This window comes from Podarcis filfolensis (genome assembly GCF_964270895.1).
Source record: "Podarcis filfolensis genome assembly, chromosome: 2".
Taxonomy (NCBI): Eukaryota; Metazoa; Chordata; class Lepidosauria; order Squamata; family Lacertidae; genus Podarcis; species Podarcis filfolensis.
This window is the reverse complement of record NC_139605.1, coordinates 76,448,455-76,469,615: the sequence shown is the minus strand read 5'-3', so window position 1 is coordinate 76,469,615 and position 21,161 is coordinate 76,448,455. Positions and strand designations below refer to the sequence as shown.

Here is a 21,161-nt window from a genome sequence, read left to right as displayed (position 1 = left end):
CCACACCCACTTGCTCGACACCTGACATCATATGTGATGTTAGGTATGGGGCAGGTAGAGATGTGCATTGGCAATGGAAAACAAGTCTTTGGCTCTACCACCCATCAGCAGATGGAAGGTAAATCTGAAACCTGCCAGATCAGGTGTGCAAGCAAGTTTTCCATGGGGAAACACACCCCATTGCAGACACACCCAATGCCTACAGAAAGCTAGATTTGGCTCTACTGTCCGTCAGCTGACTTCAAAGTACCCAATCACAAGGCATCACTATGACATCAGGTGACTGACAGGTGGGCACTCCCACCTGCCTGTCAAATTTTGCTCTCTAAGGTAGATCCTAATAAGGATCTGGCCTGTGGAGCCAAAAAGATCCCCCAATTTCTATTTTAACGTGACAGTAACAAAATAGTGTAAACATTCTTTGTTAAAGCCATTGTAACTAACTGAAGTTAAACCGTATTCTTTAATAAGTAACCATACATACTAACATCACTGTTTATAGTACAGTGGTGCCTCGCAAGACGAAATTAATTCGTTCCGCAAGTTTTTTCTTCTTGCGAGTTTTTCGTCTTGCGAAGCACGGTTTCCCATAGGAATGCATTGAAAATCAATTAATGCGTTCCTATGGAGACCGCCCTCAGACCAGGTCCGGGGACAGTCTGTCCCCGGACCTCTTCTGAAGGCTGGCGGGGGGAGAAGGGCTTTTCTCCCCACCGCCAGCCTTCAGAACAGCCTTCTGAAGGCTGGCGGTGGGAAGAAAAGCCTTTCTCCCGCCGCCAGCCTTCAGAAGAGTTCCCCCAGGGCTGCCTAGGCTGCGGATAGCAGCCTGCTGCCCCGCGCCAGGGGCGCTCTGCTTCAGAGCGCCCCTCGCGCGGGGCAGACATTCGCAGCTTGGGGAGCCCTGCAGGACTTCCCCGCAGGGCTCTCCAAGCTGCGGAAAGCAGCCTGCTGCCCCACACGAGGGGCGCTCTTAAGCAGAGCGCCCCTCGCGCGGGGCAGACCTTCGCAGCTTGGGGAGCCCTGCAGGACTTCCCCGCAGGGCTCTCCAAGCTGCGGAAAGCAGCCTGCTGCCCCACGCGAGGGGCGCTCTGCTTCAGAGCGCCCCTCGCGCAGGGCAGACATTCGCAGCTTGGGGAGCCCTGCAGGACTTCCCCGCAGGGCTCTCCAAGCTGCGGATAGCAGCCTGCTGCCCCACACGAGGGGCGCTCTTAAGCAGAGCGCCCCTCGCGCGGGGCAGACATTCGCAGCTTGGGGAGCCCTGCAGGACTTCCCCGCAGGGCTCTCCAAGCTGCGGAAAGCAGCCTGCTGCCCCGCGCGCCCCTCGTGTGGGGCAGCAGGCTGCTATCCGCAGCTTGGAGAGCCCTGCGGGGAAGTCCTGCAGGGCTCCCCAAGCTGCGAATGTCTGCCCCGCGCGAGGGGCGCTCTGCTTCAGAGCGCCCCTCGCACGGGGCAGCAGGCTGCTATCCGCAGCCTAGGCAGCCCTGGGGGAACTCTTCTGAAGGCTGGCGGCGGGAGAAGGGCTTTTCTTCCCACCGCCAGCCTTCAGAACAGCCTTCTGAATGTTGGCGGTGGGGAGGAAAACCTTCCTCCCACCGCAAGTCTTCAAGACAGGTCCGGGAACAGAGGAGAAGCGCTGCGCGCCTTCTCCTCTGTTCCCGGACCTGTCCTGAAGGCTTGCGGTGGGAGGAGGGCTTTCCTCCCCACCGCCAACATTCAGAAGGCTGTTCTGAATGTTGGCGGTGGGGAGGAAAAACCCTCCTCCCACCGCAAGCTCCGGGAACAGAGGAGAAGCGCTGCGCGCCTTCTCCTCTGTTCCCGGACCTCCCACCGCAAGCCTTCAAGACAGGTCCGGGAACAGAGGAGAAGGCGCGCTGCGCTTCCCCGCTGTCCCCGGAGATTTCCCTATGGGCTTTCGTCTTGCGAAGCAAGCCCATAGGGAAATTCGTCTTGCGAAGCCGCTAAAAAATCGGAAAACCCTTTCGTCTTGCGGGTTTTTCGTTTAGCGAGGCATTCGTCTTGCGGGGCACCACTGTAATAACCATTTAAAGCAAGTTCTTGGTCATTTAAAGCAGGTCTCTCAAATCGTGAAAATATTTAGATAAACTTCATAATTCCCTCAAGGTAGTGTATAGTGAAGCATTGTATCTTATGGAAATGTCAATCACTTAATAAGCCTGCATTTGAACTGTAATTATAATGAAAAGAAGCAATAAATATTTGTTTCTCAGATCTTAATATGAAGATAAAAGAACAAGTTGATGCCATTCCACCACCTTCAGATGGCAACTCATTTCTAGAAAGCAGATTGGAGGATCCAAAGTAACAACAAACATAAGCTATTATATATTTATTACTGTTGTTAAGTTGCTTGTATTAAAGTTGTGTCAGCATTTCCATTATATACCCTATTTTCCGAGGTTTATTACTCAACCATAAAAAATGTGCTCTAGGCTGAAACTTGGCATTCAAGGTCTCAGGCCAGGGGGAGCAAATCTCTCTGGAAATCTAGGCAGTCTCTCAAAATCTTAGACACTATGCTTTGGACTGGCTTGAATGTATTTCAGCCTATAAACCACATTTCAAACCTCCCAGCTGGATGTTGCTGTACAGCTGGAAAATAATAAGCATATCATTCAAACCAGAACAAAAGAGAAACATCCATTACTTCCCCAGTTTAGCATATGTTACATATTTTGGAGATTGTACTTTCGTATACCTCTGAACTCTGGATGTCAACAGCTTATTTAATTCTAATGCTAGCCTCTTTACTTCTAGATTTCCTCCTGCACTGCAAAAAAGACCGGTGCAGAAAGCTGGAAAGAAAGGTGTATTAAGATTAAGAGGAAATATGTGGGATAACTTCATGTCACCTTACTATGTGGTTGCATTTAGTGGCCACAGGAAGTAAGGGCATAAAAGAGACAGAGACTAGACAATCTATAGATATGGAAACTGATTCCTCTTATGTTTCATGGGTGTTTAAATAGTACCCAGGGGAAACAGATTTCTAGTCTTTCAATGTATCTGGATTACTAATTTCTAAATTTGTAGTTTGCATCTGTATGTTATATATTGATACACGAAGGTAGTTTTATACACTTCCATTCCTGTAGCCCAAAGCAAGTTAAGACCCTACATATTTCAGAATCAGACTTGTTTTATATGCAGACACCGTAAGCATTTGAAGCTGTATGAATTGTGCTCACTTTCACAGGATAGGTTGTAATCAAGGTAGGGTGGTCCTGTTTCCTATTTGAAGGACCATTGGGTCAAAGTCTGGTTTAAAGATAAAGAACCACTTGAAGGAAGAGCAAGGGCTTGAAGTTGCCTCTCAACAGTTAGAACCTGGCCAGCAGCAGCCTGAGAGATAACACAGGTCACAGTTTCCCCTACTATGGTGAGATGTAATATATTTCTGATTATTATAATTATTTCTAAATTTGCATCTATACATACAAATAATAAAAATCAGTATGTGCTAATTTTATGCAAATTGATGGCCTAGTCTGTTCTTCTTTTTGAATATGCCTTTTCTATGTTTAAGTAACCACTTAAACCAGATACATGGTCTTTAAAGTGACCAGCAACAAAAATAGTTGATCTTCTCCCTTTCGAATGTGCAAGGAAACGCACTACTCCAGTTACAAGTTATTAATTACTATTACAAAATATTAACTATTATTACAGAGCATAAGCACTTGCTTGATTTGATCAACAGGGAAGCATAAGGCTGGCTCAGATATTAGCTCTTCTACTCCCCTCATTGCAGGTAAGTTGTCACTGGAAGATCTCTCATTTAGTTAATCACAGCTTATTTGTGGGGCGTTGGTGGTGCTGTGGGTTAAACCACAGAGCCTAGGGCTTGCCGATCAGAAGGTTGGTGGTTCGAATCCCCGTGACAGGGTGAGCTCCCGTTGCTCAGTCCCTACTCCTGCCAACCTAGCAGTTCAAAAGCATGTCAAAGTGCAAGTGGATAAATAGGTACCGCTCCGGCGGGAAGGTAAACGGTGTTTCCGTGCGCTGCTCTGGTTCGCCAGAAGCAGCTTAGTAATGCTGGCCACATGACCCGGAAGCTGTATGCCGGCTCCCTCGGCCAGTAAAGCAAGATGAGTGCCGCAACCCCAGAGTCGGCCACAACTGGACCTAATGGTCAGGGTGTTGGGATACTGCCAGGGAGACAGAGGCCATCACTGCCTCCACGTCGTCTCCGGACGTCCATCGATCTCCCGTAGACACGCAGTATCAGCAATTAGCGACACGAGCTCCAGAAATAGATTGCCACATTCCTGAGCTCATGCACACTCTATCAGCAGATAATGCACACAGTGAAAGATGCACAGCAGGAGAGCATATTTACAAGTTTCATTCAGCGTTGATCAGAACAAAAAAACATGACTGGCTGCTTCAGTGTCTTCGACACCAAGAGAGAAAACGAAAGCAACAAAAAACATAAACATCCTGTGAACAGGAAATGCGCAGGCTGTGACACAAACATCCTGCTCCCTTTTAAGGTGGAACGGAAATATCCTAACACAGGGGTCCCTTTACCCTTTACCCAAAGTGAGACCAGTGGCAGGCTTGGAGCTCTCAAATTTCAGTGGCACCCTGTGTGATGCCAAAATTCAGTGCCCCTGCCTCTTACACTCTGTTCTATAGCATTGTTGTGGCATCCCCTGTCGGGTGTGGCCAAACCTAGTGTCGGGTGTGGCCAAACCTTCGCACTATCCTAAAACCGCCTCTGGTGAGAGGGGCAGGGGAGAGGCATAGAGGAAGAGAAGAAGGAACATGACACTCAAAGACTAAATCAATCGCTCCCTTAGGTAGAATGCCAGCAGCCAGGTAACGTTAGAACAGGTCCAAAAGCTCTGATTTAATTCCAAAAATTCTAAATTGGCACAGTTGGATCTATTTTACAACCAAGTAGCTGCAGAAGAACAGCAACTGGGAACGGCTTTTAATATAACCGAAGGATAAATGAAATGTTTTAGCTTTCAAATCCTGGACCTTGAGAGCTGGCATCTTCCTTATTCCCTACACTTCTGAGGCATCTGACTAGAGGAGAAAATTACAGGAATTTTAGGTCAACCAAACCATATCTTCTACCGCCTCTATTGCTGTTTTATTTCCTGTAATTTCAATTTTTTTAATTTTAATGTTATTGCAAGTCACCTTGGAATTTTTAAACTGGAAATGTGGCTTATAATTTTAAATAATGAAAGAATAAATAAAAATGAAATGAATACCTAGGGAACATGTGTTAAAAAATCAGGTAACCTATAGGTTTTCAACAGCATGCAATTCTCCCTCTGCATTTTCTGAACTCAGCAGCCTTTTTGAAGGTGCTACCTGGAACTATTTGGTGGAACACTAAAACCTTCTGCTAAATCCTCCCTAAGGACCTGCCTTTTCAGCATGTCTGAGAGCACTTATCATTATTCACCATTTTCCTATGAATAGTGTATCTCTTTTCTCTTTCTTTTGTCTTACCTCACAATCTAATGATTTCATGCTCTTTTGACAAGTTTGTACACCACCAGCTCTCCATTATAATCTCCATCCACAGCCTATATACCTGATCCTGCACTCATTCACATCACATAAACATCTACAAAACATTAGAAATCCGGAACAAATGTCTGAAGGCACTACTTCAGAATTCTATTGCCGTTCAGAACAATAGTTCTGTAATTAATCATCTCTGGAACAGAAAAAAAGCAAGTTGGAGATCCGGGACTATTCTTTCTCAAAAATGTAGCAAATATATCGCAAAACAGCTCAGCAATGCTTCAGGCACACTGGCATGCAAACGGTATCCATCATAAGATGCTATGGGAGGAAATAGCAGCATTTAATCCTGTTGCTTTATCGATCCCTCTTGTCCTAATATAAAGTGATGTAATAATGAACGATGTGCAGGTCCCTATTCAAAGCTGCTATGGATCACTTTTATGATGTGTATTGGCTATCACAGTAATGATAGAACCACCACTTTTCTTGGAAGAGCTGTATTAAATCAGTGCTTTATTCTGTCAGGTAGTAATTCCAAGCTCCAGAATAATAAAGATTATTTATAACAATACTCTAATACGTACATTCTGGGCAATTGGAACAACAGGTTTATTTCTGTGAGAGATGCATTCAGTTAGTTAACTGTATATACTGCTCTGGACATTTTTGCGGAGAATGACATAGAATTTCTTAAAATAAAAATGAGCAAATTGCAATTAATTATGTAGAGGGGGCAATTATATATATATATATATATAAAATTAAATATATATTTAAATGCCCCCTTTCAATAATCACAGCCATGGAGGCCAAAATACTAAAAGTGATCCAAAATATGTTAGTGCAGCAAAATACTTCAAATTATTGCTTTCACTTCCCCAGGTGCTGATTTCCCCCACCTTGTGTTAGTGCATTTGTTTTGTTACTGCTGAGTAAGTATTCCCCTCCCCCAAGTAACTACTAATTACAGTAGAAACAAATTACCAGATTTCCTTTATCTCCATAAATGGTGACATCATGCTTTGCAGGGATAATTGAAACGGTAAGATTTAACTTACCATTCTTTCTTCGCTTTGAAGAGGATTATAGTTCAAGATTCTCTGTTAAGTGCTACTGTGGAATTCCAAAGCTAGTTTTTGTGGACCTCGCTTTAGAGTCTTGTGCCTTTATTTTTGGAAATTTATTTCCATCTCTCCAACTATATTTCAATCTAGATTACCTTCGGTTTGCCGTTGATTCTATGCCTGCTATGCTCCTGTCAATGCATCTTGTTCCAAAACTAAGAATACTGAATTTGCTATTTCTCCAGCCACCATGGTTCTCCAACAGCAGTGAGTACATGGCATGGTAGGTTATGCATGCTGCCCTCTAGTGCTCAAAGACAGGAAACACAGATCTTTGTCTGTTACTTGCTCTCCTCCTCCTCTCGATCAATTTCCTGTCTTGACTCAGAGCAGGAATGTGTGTGCACTCCCAGTTCTTCTACTCCTCCTCAGGCTTGTATAGCTTGTCATAAAATGGACTGGTCAAAAGGAGGAGAGAAACAAGGAATGGACAAACATATGTGTTATCTGACTTCTGAAACAAGATGGCAGCATTACCCACCACACCATGTGTTTAACACCTCTGAGAAACACCTTTCAGGTGAGAACAGTTCCATTTCCTGATGCTGTTCCTCAGATGCATTCTGTCCGGAGAAAACAAAAAAGAGTGCTCTGACACAGAGCTTGAAAGTGCTGACTGGGCATGGAAAATGTGGACAAAAGTTAAGTGTGACTAAGTCCAGAGACGGAGAGATTTGGTGGCTACAATGATATAAAAGGCAACACTGGCAGCACCAAGAGTGGTGAGATGAGAATGACTGTAAAGGGGATTCCGTGTCAAATTAAAGTGTCAGATTGGAAAGAGCAGGATCAAAGAGCAGACTCCTCTTTTCACTTCACCCTCACATGTGGAATTCCATAGGCATTTCTCGAAAACAACACTCAAGGGAATTTTGTTAATTAGGATGCATGCTCCCCCACGTAGTTTACAATGGCCCATTCTGAAACTATCAATATGTGTTTGCTTACCTGTATTCTTTGTCAAAAGAGATACATTTGGAGTCATGTTTGCAAGGATTTAGCTCTGGGACACAGTGGTTGATCACCTCATCACATAGCTCCCCTGGGGTAGAAACAAATTAAGAGAGCTTTAAAAACAACTCTGATGTGAGACATTGGTTGATTTTCTTGAACTATTATGGAAAAAAGGTTTAGGGACAAATGGCCATTGAAGAATAACAGATTAATGCAAAGGTCTGATGGTGTGCGGACTAAAGAAAAGTGAACCCACAAACTGTTGAACAAGCTGAATCTTGTGGCACAGATTAAGGGCTTATCCACACTTACTGTTCCTCTGTGCTTTCAAGGCGCAGTTCGCTCTCTAAAGCTCCGTGTCAGAGTGATCTTTTCTTCTTCTTCAATGCTTTCCTTGTGAAAACCCAATTTTTACCGCTGAATTGGAGCAAACAGCAATTTGGGGTTTCGGTGGATTGAGTTTTGCTCCAATGCAGCAGTAAAGAGTGGGTTTTTGTGGGGGAAATGCTGGGGCAAAACAATAAGCTGTCAAACATGAACCTGGAAAGTCCGGACATGCATGGAAGTCAGAGCAAAGGTAAGCACGGATGAGCCTTTATTGTGGCCTAAACCTTTGTGGACAAGGTGAAGAGGCATCTGATGAAGTGTTATCAGGCCACAATAAACCTGTTTGCCCAAGGTGCCACAAAAGTAAGTTGTTTTCGTTGCAACACACTGCCACAGCTGCCCTCTTGATTTGGAGCAGCTCACTACCTTACACCAATAATTATATCCATTTCAGTGAACAGGTTTTACAACAGGATAGAGAGTAATATCACATACACTGTTCCTTGCTTTGGTACAACATTAAGCTTTAACTGGTACTTGACCATATGACAAGGTCCCTGGATCCAGCAGCAAAGAGAACTAGTGACTCATTTATTAACATGTGGAGTAACATTATTGCTGCAAAAATGTTTTGAACAAAGCACTAACTTTCATTGAGAGCCAATGTTTTATTTTTCCTGCAAGAATATTGTAAGTTTATTCAAAATGGTAAAAATAGTCTATTTTGTAATGCTAAACAGATTGAAGACTTCATATGATTAATAAACATCTACTAAAAGAGCACAGAACCTCCTGAACCCAAAGAATATGCTGTCTTCTAAGTAATATGGCCCTCAAGGGCAAGGAATAGTTCAGCTGGTTTTAGTTATTACCTGTTCAGTCTAAGGTCTAGTTTTGTATTTTTAACTACTAATAATGAACAGATCCACAATGTTCAAATCCAGCCCTATTTGGTTACACTTCTGTAACTTAGACTTGAGATATTGCCCATGGAGGACGCAAAACCCTTTTTGTATATGTAATATCTAGTTTAATAAACCCTTATAACATATTTGTTCTAGAAGTCTACTGAGCAGTTTGAGTCACAATGTAAAATTGCACAGATAAGTCCTATATATGTAGATAGCCCAACATGCATTTCAAACACATAACTTTCTCTAAATAGCCACAACAAAAAATTCCACTGGCAAAAATGAAGCTGTAAATATGCAAACAGATCAGAGTCAATTCCATATTTTGCTATATATTCAGCTTAATGACAAAACTCATTACTGGAGGGAAAAACCAAACAATAACATCCTACAATATTACTAGTGCTTATGGCTAAAGCACTGTACACTCACAAACCTGCGCTAAGTGTCTGTTGTAAATGATGCCAAAAGAAATTGAACAAAGTCAGAACCACATGGTGTTCCCCTAACTATAAATAATTTATGACACTCACCTTGCTTGAAGGGAGGGGAGCAGTGTTAACTCAAGTCAGATTCAGGGGAATGAGCAAACGAGTATTCAAAAAGTATATGGTTGTGTATAGTTACAGCACAACTCAACCACTTTCATAACTTGCTGCTGGTTCCCAGCAGACACTCCAAAGTGCTAGGCCTATTGCGTATCAACCTGGGATTTTCTTACAAAAGAGGGGAAATCAGTTTGAGGTAGTAGTGGAACAGTTATAAATCCAGCTGACACCTGTTCAGTTCTGCAGAGAATGCCAAACCAGAGAGTTTTCTTTTCTAAATCAGGATAGTGCATATTATCTTGTGTACAGCACCTAGTTGTGTTGGATGCTTCGGTAATAATAATTATTTATACTGTCTGAGCACATGGGGAAAAAACCACAAAGCATGAATTTATGCTGGCATTGCAGATTTGTTATAATGGAACTGCATTCAAATACTAAAACAAATGTTTGGAGACTGGGGAATCCAGGCAATTTTCAGAGCATCACAGCTACAAAGTGGTAGAACCATCTTACCAGGAATTGGCACCTGTCAATAATGGCCCAGGCCTTCTAATAGTTTTAAGGATCTCACTTTTGATATCAAGCCTTGTCAGAGGAATTTGGCCACCCTCCAGGTGCCCGGCTTGAATCCTTGTGACCTCCTGTCTGCGACTCCCGGCAGGATCAAGGGAGGTCTCCAATCGGCGATTCTTCCCAACGTGAAAGAAGAACACACCATTCCTCCCCCTCCTCTCCCAGGGAGGGGAAAGAGACAGACAGAAATATATCTACATGTCTTTATTTCTGTCTTTCCAGTAGTGCAGAGAAATCATGTCTGCACCCTCTCACATCAGCAGCCAGAGAGGGAAATAACTCCACCCATGTACTTCCAGTACAGGGTCATGTGACACTCTGAGCTAACATCCGGTGCTCAGTGCACATAATAGACTGTCCCTTGTTCCCATGGTACAGTCCCAAAACATCAACATCCTGTTTGGCTTTCCAGCCACCTGGAGCACTCAGCAGCATTGCTCCTTTTTCGTAACACTCACAACTGATTATGGAGCTGAGAACTTTGCTAAAGCTGAAATTGAATTTTTCTAGTACCAATGAGTTGTAGTAAATATCTTATATTTTGTCTGTTGGCCAAACATATGAAGCTTAATTTATTCAACAAGTCATCCTTCACTAACAGACAGAACTACTGCCTAAACTACTGGGTCATGACCAATCTCTCCTACATTTAAAATCTTCATTTAAAGAATAAAGAGGCAGGTTCAGATAAATAATTTTATTATATGCCATCATTTTTCTCCACTGATATCATTTATTCCCCGAGCCCACACCAGGCTGGAAATCACTATAATAAATTCAAGTGTAATTAAGAACACAATTCTATACACATTGATTCAATGAAGCTTCCTTCCAAGTAGGTAGAAGATTGTAGTCTCAATGTCATATTTAGTAGCCAACTAATACACTTTTGGAAAAATTACTTTTAGCAAAATTGAAGCAGTGCTACTTACTCCTCAAATTTGTCAAGCCCCAAAGTAATTTCTGAAAGAAAATCTTAAGAATTTTGTATTTTCCCAGACCATATGTCATCCCTATGCCTCTACAAGAAAGCTTCTTCCTGATATTTAAAAGATATGAGCTACCATCTAGTTCCTCACTCTGCCAAACTACAAGACCTAAAGCTGCCATTTTAATTATGCAATAAGCAAGAAATCTAACCTTACTTCTATAATTTCCACAGTAACTGAGCTGCTCACCACATCGTCTCCAATGTGCTTATCCACATGGAACTGTGGGGTAATTTTGGCACATGATTATTAAACCTACAGATTCACAGCATGAAGCTTAATTCTTGTTCCTGAATCACTTCTCAATGACACCACATTTCCTAATCTCAACTTTTGCATGTAAACTAAAACATATAAGCTAGGATTTTTTAATCTATTATTATCAACTCTATTTTATTATATTTTATTTGTAAAGCTTTGAAAATTACAAAATACTGTGTAATACATTTTTAAAAACAGAATTCTCTGCCTCTGGGCTAATTCTTTGCCTCTAGGTATAGATGCCATGTGTCATAAAGTTTTTTTAATTGCATTGCTTGAAATACAAAGTATATTTTGCAGTACCATACCAAACTGAACAAGAAACCTAAAATGTAATTTACTTGACATACCAATTTATATTTTGGCTTGTGCTAGTATCCTCTAATGTACTACTATTTTCATATTTTGCATTTTTAAATGCAACAACCACCCGCCACCCTTCACCCTAACGTTCCAGAGCAGGTTACAACATTAAAACAGTTTAAAGTAGCTTAAATTTAAAATAATATATGTAACGAACTTTATCATGCACTGGATTAATGTGTGAATGGCATTCCTAGTTGCACACTAGGATCCTTTAGCGCTGCTTTGTCTGATTTTTTTATTCGTACAATTTAACTCATAAAATATAATAAATGAGCAATTGGTTACTAAGGGGAAATCAAAGCAACAAGAACAGGAACTGCCTAATCGAGAGACAACTCAGGACTGCCAAAGTCATAAGGAATGAACAGGAAGAAACTACTTATCTACTTAAATTTAAAAAGCAGCAAGGAGGAAGTTTCTAATGAAAGAAACAGCAGCCCTGAAAAGCCTCAACAGCAATTTGTAAATCCATACTGTTATACTGTTATATATGTTACTGGCTGGCATTCGAGAATTTGGGGTTGTTCCATAGCTACACAATTTAGTAATTTTGACAGTGTTCCTTAAGGGCAAAGTACTTTAGTTTCAGTTTCAATTCTGTTATTTGCACAGTAATTGGTAGTTAGGCTCAGGCAGACACCAGTAGAAGCCTAGTTCTCAACTCTGTGCTACTGCCTGGTTCTGGCACTATTAAATATACTGGATTGGCTCATCCTGCAATTACATTTGCAAGACAAAACACTACAACAAATCAGGTCTGTGTTGTTCTGATGAGAACAACACACACACAAAAATAGTAGAATACAATGGACTGGTGATGTCAGTTACATTTCCAGTAAAAACAGAACAAATTATGATGATTCTAAATGAAATGGGTAATGTGCTGGAAGCAACCCATGTTGTAAATTCTGCAAATTTCTTCAAAACAATGCACTGATAATGTAAATAAGAGATATGTAGACTGAAACAGAGCATCTCACATACTAGCAGGATTTTCGTTGTTCGGTATAGCAGATGAAATGTTCTAAGTTCATGTGGAACTTTTCCTTGTCTTTTTTTTTTAATGGGAGAATCTCCACCCGTATGTCAGAATCTGGTTGCCACCAAATTCCTGTAAGCTGGGATGGTGGTGCAAGGTGGATGTTGGAACTGAAAGCGCAAAGGTCAAAAAAGCAGGATGCTGAGGTCTGTTTTGAATCCAGCGCTATGGCTATGGGAGAAGTCAGAAACTCTTGGAATGTAAAGCTGGAGAACCCTTCCCAGTAGACTTCAGTTGCATAGATGTGTAAATAAGCCATATATCATGAAGACACCAGAAGCTCTGTTGTGCCTCATTGTTCGGAAACATAGACTCTGGGTTAAAGCGAGCCTGCAACCCCTAGAATCTCGTGCTGTTCAGAGATTGGGGTGACATGTAACAATATGTTAATACTGACTCATCCTGACCTCCTATGACTCCAGAACTAAGGCAGCTAAACAACAAGCTAACATAGAAACAATCTCCACGGAGCTGGCTTCATTTAATTATTTTGCCAATTTACCACAATGGAATTACCACATCAGAATACATGCCATTTGTTTCATGCCACATTCAATGTTTTAAACCCATAATCTGAATCATATTGTTAACTTGTTCAGTGGAAGGGGAAACTACTGGGTGTACCAACAACTTTTTAAAAAATCCAATTTTTCTTCCAATTTTAATAGCTGATTGGTTAAGGTAAAGCCAAATACCATGTGTTCTGTATTTCCATTGCCTGAATATAGGACACTCCTTACATTTGTTTTTAATATTAATTATAATAAGAAATAGGACATGGAAAATATTTTCAGCTTTATTCAGAAACATCTTGTGCAGAGCCCAAAGCTAGGGGGAAAAAAAATATTGAAAGGCAACTCCCTCCCCAAAAGGGCAGGAATAAAATGAGCATTATACAATTGGCTAACATTTGCAACCACCTAAAGAAAAAAATAGCATAAACTTGCAAAACAGTAGGCACCACACTCATATATTTACTAGGACTTCTGGAAACAATCTTTGGCAAGGTTTTTTCCTTTAGCAATGTATATGCAGTGGGCAATGTTGACATATAAAAGCATTAAAGCAGCTCTGCTACATCAGACCCACAGTTCATGTAGTCCTGCAGCCCAAGGCAAGCAAAATGCTTCAGGGAAACCCACTACTGGGTTATGAAGCCAAAAATCATTATTTAGGGTACATTACTACTATATTATGATTTGGATTTGATATAGAAGAAGAGTTTGGATTTGATATCCCGCTTTATCACTACCCTACGGAGTCTCAAAGCGGCTAACAATCTCCTTTCCCTTCCTCACCCACAACAAACACTCTGTGAGGTGAGTGAGGCTGAGAGACTTCAGAGAAGTGTGACTGGCCCAAGGTCACCCAGCAGCTGCATGTGGAGGTTACACTGCAAAGTAAAGTTTGTGCCACTTCTAGGCACATAATCTTTCCAAGGTATTTCCGTAATCAAACAAGGTCACAAAAAGTAACAAAACAAGAACTCAACGCAGATTAAAAGATTAAGTAACAGAAGAGGTGCTTTATGTCAAAGGCATTTTTATTGGTTTCATATTTAGTCACTAGGGATAAAATCTTGATCATGTTTAAGCCAAAGAGAGTTTTTTCCAGTGGAATTTTGCAGTAATTTTAGCATCTGTCTATCAAATGGCAATATACTCCAGAAGAAACCTACAAACTGCCAGACCATTCTTAACTTTTAGGCATGAGAAACCAGGCATGCTTGATCCTTGCTAGGATGACATAGTTCCCTGAGAACTGAATTGGTACCACTTCAGATATTACTGGTGGTAAAATTGTTCAGCTGTAATATTTTTAAATAAGGTTGAAACAGTATTTGACCCTATCTTTATTCAGCTGTGGGATCATGCTCAGCTGTAATGGGGGGAAGCCTTCCTAGATTATGTTCAAAATTAACCTACATACTGCTTTTAGACAATGTAGGTTTCATATTTCACTGAATTATACCTTACTTTCTCTGATACTTCTCTTTGCCAAGCTAAATTATCCAACCTTTAGTGTATTTCATCTAAATTCCAAGACACTTTTACAATCACTCTCTTTTGAAAAAAAAAATCAAATATACAACTATACAAAGAATATACAAATGAATTCAAAACTCTTTTGAGAGTCAGTACAGGAAATAGCTCTAAGCTGCACACAAGTCACAAGGCAGTAATAAAATTCTGTTTCCCTAGTATGATCAAAATAGATTTTCTTGAAATACAAAGCAATAATCTCTGAACCTAAATATCCATTCATTTCTGAGCAGCACACTTGAAATAATGAAGACGAACATGCAAGCAGGTAAACAAACCCCAGTGAGCTTTGTTATAGACTTAAGTGGAAGATGACTGAAAATCTTCCCCACAGACTGACTTTTTGTGCCAAGAGCTTTAGATTTGAGCTATTCTGAGCAGAGACAGAAGTAACTCAATGAAAGCCACTATCAACGCTGAAATCCCATCCTAAGCCCCTGTTCAAAATTATTTCCAGCGAGTCTGTTGAGATGCAGTATCCCCACCCCACATCAAATGCTTGAAAACACCGTTTTGCTTATTTCAAGTTGAGAGGAAAGATGCTGTTTCGTTTGTGTCATTTTAATAATAATAATAATAATAATAATAATAATAATAATAATAATTTATTATTTATACCCCGCCCATCTGGCTGGGCTTCCCCAGCCACTCTGGGCGGCTTCCAAAAAAAATATTAAAATACTGTACTACATCAAACATTAAAAGCCTCCCTAAACAGGGCCGCCTTCAGATGTCTTCTAAAAGTCTGGTAGTTGTTGTTCTCTTTGACATCTGGTGGGAGGGCATTCCACAGGGAGGGCGCCACTACCGAGAAGGCCCTCTGCCTGGTTCCCTGTAACTTGGCTTCTCGCAGTGAGGGAACCGCCAGAAGGCCCTCGGTGCTGGACCTCAGTGTCCGGGTAGAACAATGAGGGTGGAGACGCTCCTTCAGATATACTGGACCGAGGCCGTTTAGGGCTTTAAAGGTCAGCACCAACACTTTGAATTGTGCTCGGAAACGTATTGGGAGCCAATGTAGGTCTTTCAAGACCGGTGTTATATGGTCTCGGCGGCTGCCTCCAGTCACCAGTCTAGCTGCCGCATTCTGGATTAGTTGTAGTTTCCGGGTCACCTTCAAAGGTAGCCCCACGTAGAGCGCATTGCAGTAGTCCAAGTGGGAGATAACCAGAGCATGAACTACTCTGGCGAGGCAGTCCGCAGGCAGATAGGGTCTCAGCCTACGTACCAGATGGAGATGGTAAACAGCTGCCCTGGACACAGATTTGACCTGTGCCTCCATGGACAGCTGTGAGTCCAAAATGACTCCCAGGTTGCGCACCTGGTCCTTCAGGGGCACAGTTACCCCATTCAGGACCAGGGAATCCTCCACACCTTCTCGCCTCCTGTCCCCCCAAAACAGTACTTCTGTCTTGTCAGGATTCAACCTCAATCTGTTAGCCGCCATCCATCCTCCAACCGCCTCCAGACACTCACACAGGACCTTCAGGGCCTTCACTGGTTCTGATTTAAAAGAGAGGTAGGGCTGGGTATCATCTGCATATTGATGGACACCCAGCTCAAACCCCCTGATGATCTCTCCCAGCGGCTGCATGTAGATGTTGAAAAGCATGGGGGAGAGGACAGAACCCTGAGGCACCCCACAAGTGAGAGCCCAGGGGTCTGAACATTCATCTCCCACCACCACTTTCTGAACACGGCCCAGGAGGAAGGAGCGGAACCACTGTATGAAAGTGCCCCCAGCTCCCAGCCCCTCAAGACGGTCCAGAAGGGTGTTATGGTCGATGGTATCAAACGCCGCTGAGAGATCCAGCAGAACTAGGAAACAGCTCTCACCTTTGTCCCTAGCCCGCCGGAGATCATCAACCAGTGCGACCAAGGCAGTTTCTGTCCCATGATGAGGCCTGAATCCCGACTGGAAGGGATCCAAATGGTCCGCTTCTTCCAGGCTGGAGTTGTTCAGCAACCACTCGCTCAATCACCTTGCCCAAGAATGGAAGATTTGAGACTGGGCGATAGTTGGCCATCGTGGCCGCATCTAAAGATGTTTTTTAAAGAAGCGGTTTAATAACCGCCTCTTTCAGCGGGTCTGGGAAGGCTCCCTCACAGAGGGAAGCATTCACCACCCCACGAAGCCCATCGCTCAGCCCTTTCCAGCTAGCTTTTATAAGCCAGAATGGGCAAGGATCAAGGAGACAGGTGGTTGGTTTCACTCGTCCAAGCAGCCTGTCCACATCCTTGGAGGTAACAGATTGAAATTGATCCCACGCAATTTGACTAGACAGGACTCTAGCACTCTCCCGCCCCGGCCCTGCTCCCACGGTGGAGTCTACCTCTTCCCGAATATGAGCGACTTTATCTGCAAAAAACTTTGCAAAATCATTGCAGGAGATCATGTGGCCCGTACTGGGCCCCGATGTAACAGGTGGTTCCGCTAAATTGTGAACCACCTGAAAAAGTCTCCTGCTGCTGTTTTCTGCAGATGCAGAAATATATATAGAAAGCAAAACTATAAAGTAAAAATAAATGGATAAAAAATAGATATAACACAAAAAGAACTACTGACTCAAAGCATCAGTTACTAACTTCTCCTCTTGGAGCTCCAGCAAGTTTCTGGCAGAAAGATGGTTAAAAGCTACAATTAGTTTTCGTTCAAGTGTAAGGTTTTTTTCCCAGCCAACCATTTACAAAAGCATCCCAAAAGGGCCCCAAACAACATTTTAAGAGTTTGGGAAATTTTAGATTTACTTACCAAGCTGCTCAAACCTGATACTTATTAAATCCCATGATATGTAATACACTCCAGCTTACAAGGAGCCTTTCACTAAGTGTCTGATGCTCAGAGAGTAGCAAGACCAGTTCACATTTTCATGGTTTATAAGAGTGTAGATATTTTCTTACCACTGTACAGTGAATATAAGCAGTTATGATTTGGTGGCTTGTATTCTTAGATCCTTGGGCAAATACTTTATATATTTGCTTACCTGTATAATTAGGGAGGCAGAGGCAGGCATAATTGTTTACTCCATCCATACAAGTTGAGTTGTTCTCGCAATCATTATCTTCACAGTCATCTGGATTACTTTCACATTTTTCACCCTCAAATCCAATAGGGCAGGAGCAACTTTTAGTAGAAGAGTAAACAAGACAGGAAGACTAATTTACATTTCAGACTGAAATAAGTTGGTAGCAGAAACAGCACAAACTAGTTTTGCACGTGTTGACCACTAAAGGTCATCAGTATGGAACAAAGAGGGTTGGCACCCATGAAAGGTCCCCAATATCAACTATTGACAGAATCCAGCAATATCCAGCACTGAAGGTTCCTAATAACCACATCGGAAAACTGACTATAAGCCAGGCTTCAAAATCATTTGCTGGTCGTATGTCAGAAAGCCAATAACAGAGACTCTCTGGACCGGACAGAAATGGGTAAAGCAGATATAAAAGGCCAGAGATTCAGGAGGGAGGGGCAGAATTGCAGTGGGTGATGAGGTAAGTGAACAGGGAAAAAGGTGTCTGTTTTGCAAGCTGAAATGTAGCAGGGAAGAGAAGGCAGGCAGTCTGTTTTATGCTGCAGAGAGTCAGTGTTTGGGCTCTCTTTGAATCGGAGGCTGCAGCAATGGAAGAAACAGGACCCCTTTGGAATGTAATGCTCTGCACTCTATCTAGGCTCAGCTTGTATATATGTGTAAATAAACCATAAATCATAAACCAAAGTCTCTGCTGTCCCTTACTGTACAAAAGAAAACAAAGACTCTGGTAAGCGTGCCTGGTACCCCTGGAATGTTGCACAGCTCAGAGATTGTGGTGGTGTGTAACAATACTAGAGAGCTGTTTTAGTAATCTGCTTGGTTGGGGAGCCTATTTAGGCTGAAAGGTGAGATAAAAGTGAGGTAAAAATACTTTAAAAAACAATAAAAATTGTATGATTAGTAGCTAACATTAATTGCATCTTTTTACATGTGACTGTGAATGCATGTTTGTGTAATAACTGAGAATAGGAATAATTCTGAATTATGTTTTATTTATTTTCTAACTCAAGTCTATAGCAGCTCACCAGCAACAGGCAACACAACAAAAAAAGACTTAGCAATGTTTTGAAGATGTGATTTTGGAACATTTTAAGAAGTTCACTTTTTTATTTTTAAAAATATCCACATACCACAGTTTCACTATAAGAAGCATGAAATTTGTTTGTAGTTATACATACCACAATTAAAAAAAAAAATTGCACTTTAGAGGATAGATTCACTGAAACCCTCCCTCACGCAATATGTAGAAAAGTAACAAGTAAGTTGCCCTCCTTTGCCCTCGATTTGTGAGAACTACCCCTTCTTATGATGCGGAAGCATTAAAAAAATGCAGCCCATCACTTGAGTATATTCTAGGACAGGAGTGGGTAACATATGGCCTTTCAAACGTTCCTCCCATCACTCCCAACCAGAATGGTCAATGGCCGGTAACGATGGGAGCTTTAATTCAGCAAGATCTGCAAGGCCAAATTTAGTCATCCCTGATCTTGAAAGCTACAGTATGTGTTGTGTACACTGGAGTCTGTGTGCTTCCTATGCAAAAAGCCTGAGGTGGGAAAACCGTAAATAAAATATGTAGCTGGATAAAGGAACAAACAAAGAATAAAAAGCAGAGGCAGGCAATTTTGTAGAAGCCAACATTGCTGAGTCAAAAGTATCTGCTTATTTCATATTCATGAACAACAAAAAAGGGGCAAGTGGTCTCTCCTGAGCAAAAGGAACAACTATTCTTTTTAAAGTATAAGGACAAAGTAGTACACAGCTATAAGGCATGACAACACAAAACTTGGATACTTGCAGACCATATGCCCCCAAAATAATAAAAGAACCATAAAAGCAATTTGAACTGATTGTGCAGAAGAGCTCCTGACACTTCTCATCCCACACTCACCACTCATAGGTCATAATAGCTAGAAGGGACAGGGATATATCTTTAGAAGGGATGACTGAAAACAAACTGCTTGAATCAATTCTACTTAAAGCACACTAAATCAGTATGAAATATTTTCTTTGCCTGTCTTTTACCTCATTAGTACCAATAAAAAACGTCCTCTTTCTGACCCTTTGGTGATACTCAGGATCACATGAGGCAGATAAGAGAAGACAGGAAGAGCTGGCACAGCATCTTTTGTAGCCAAGAAAGGGGATGGGGGGAGCAGGATAAAAGAACTCTAATTAAATAAAGTGATCCATTCATCATGTCTCCCGTTTCCATTACAAAACCCCATTTTTCAGGGCTTTATAACTCAGCCATAAAAATGTGCTCTAGGCTGCAACTTGGCACACAAGGTCTCAGTTTGGGAGCACAGATTCATTCTTTCATTTGAAAAGAAAAGAAAAATGAAGAGCCTGTACTAGCTTCTTTTATTGTCTATTTCTGTATGCCACATTCTGACTAGAACAGGTGATGTTTACAATAAACAGTATACTACTAATAAGGACTGGCAATAAGACAACACTGTTCAAATAATATGCATTTCCATCACTAACATACAACATTCAAGCTATAGCTATAAACTCAGGAACCGTATCTTTGTTTAAAAAAGACAGAAAAGGAAGAGAGAACTTTTGAAACCAGAAGTATTATTTATTGGCCTATTTATTTATTTCATCCAGATTGATTAACTGCTAAATAAATACACTGGTACCTTAGGCTACAAACGCTTCGGGTTACAAACTCCGCTAACCTGGAAGTAGTACCTTGGGTTGAGAACTTTGCCCCAGGATGAGAACAGAAATCGTGTGCCGGCAGCAGCAGCGGGAAGCCCCATTAGCTAAAGTGTGCCTCAGGTTAAGAACGGTTTCGGGTTAAGAACGGACCTTCTGAAGGAATTAAGTTTGTAACCCGAGGTACCACTGTAAATAAGCACTAAGCAGTTTAAATATAATACAAGCAGGTCCTGCTTTCTGAACACAGTATGTTCCATGGAAACTGTTCACATAACGAGTCCATGGTTACCATTATTTCCTATGGATATATTTCTAATCTAGGATTTTTTGAATCTCTCTCCCTGTTTTTCAATGGCTGCAGCCAATCAGCAAAAGAAAGACAAAGTAAAAAACTGATTTGTCTCAAGACTCCTACTCTTTGATTCATTCAGTCTAGTTCCCCTCCTCCTTCCATTGTTTCTGCCCAGAAATGGCTGCTGATGGCCAGCAAAACAAGGAAGTAAGGAAGCCATTTGATTGGATAAGTGAATTTGCAGAGCATATAGCAAGGTTTGGGCATAATTTTTAATGTGAGGATAAGTGAATTTTTGGATAGGACCTAAGTATAGTATAAATTATTCCTTAAAGATAGCCATTAATTTATAAAAAATTTTGTTCCAGATGTAGTATTGTAATGTGCTTTTGGAAATGGCAATTGATGCAAAATGTAGTGGCCACGGGGGTGATGGGGCAGTGGATTGAATGCATCTACTGGTAATCCCCATTTTAAAAGTTAATCTGGTTGGCTTGGTGCTAAAAGTCCTGCTCCCATATA

General features: G+C 41.7%; 1 protein-coding gene and 1 long non-coding RNA gene across 4 annotated transcripts in view; one reads left to right on the top strand and one right to left on the bottom strand.

Moving 5' to 3' along the window:
* Window positions 1-21,161, bottom strand: part of SLIT3 (slit guidance ligand 3) — a 395,171-nt gene that overhangs the window by 32,194 nt on the left and 341,816 nt on the right. For both annotated transcript variants that reach the window (XM_083596748.1, XM_083596749.1), the window contains exons 28-29: window positions 17,627-17,766; window positions 7,581-7,674 (exon numbers count right to left, since the gene is read on the bottom strand). In XM_083596748.1, the coding sequence (XP_083452874.1) occupies window positions 7,581-7,674; window positions 17,627-17,766 (234 nt within the window). The remainder of the gene's footprint in view (window positions 1-7,580; window positions 7,675-17,626; window positions 17,767-21,161) is intronic.
* Window positions 3,684-7,572, top strand: LOC310755155. Of its 2 annotated transcripts, XR_014544183.1 has the most exons (4): window positions 3,684-3,769; window positions 6,391-6,440; window positions 6,723-6,855; window positions 7,005-7,572. It is a non-coding gene; the product is annotated as an uncharacterized lncRNA (long non-coding RNA). The 2 variants fall into 2 exon arrangements; XR_014544184.1 differs by having other exon boundaries at window positions 6,723-7,572.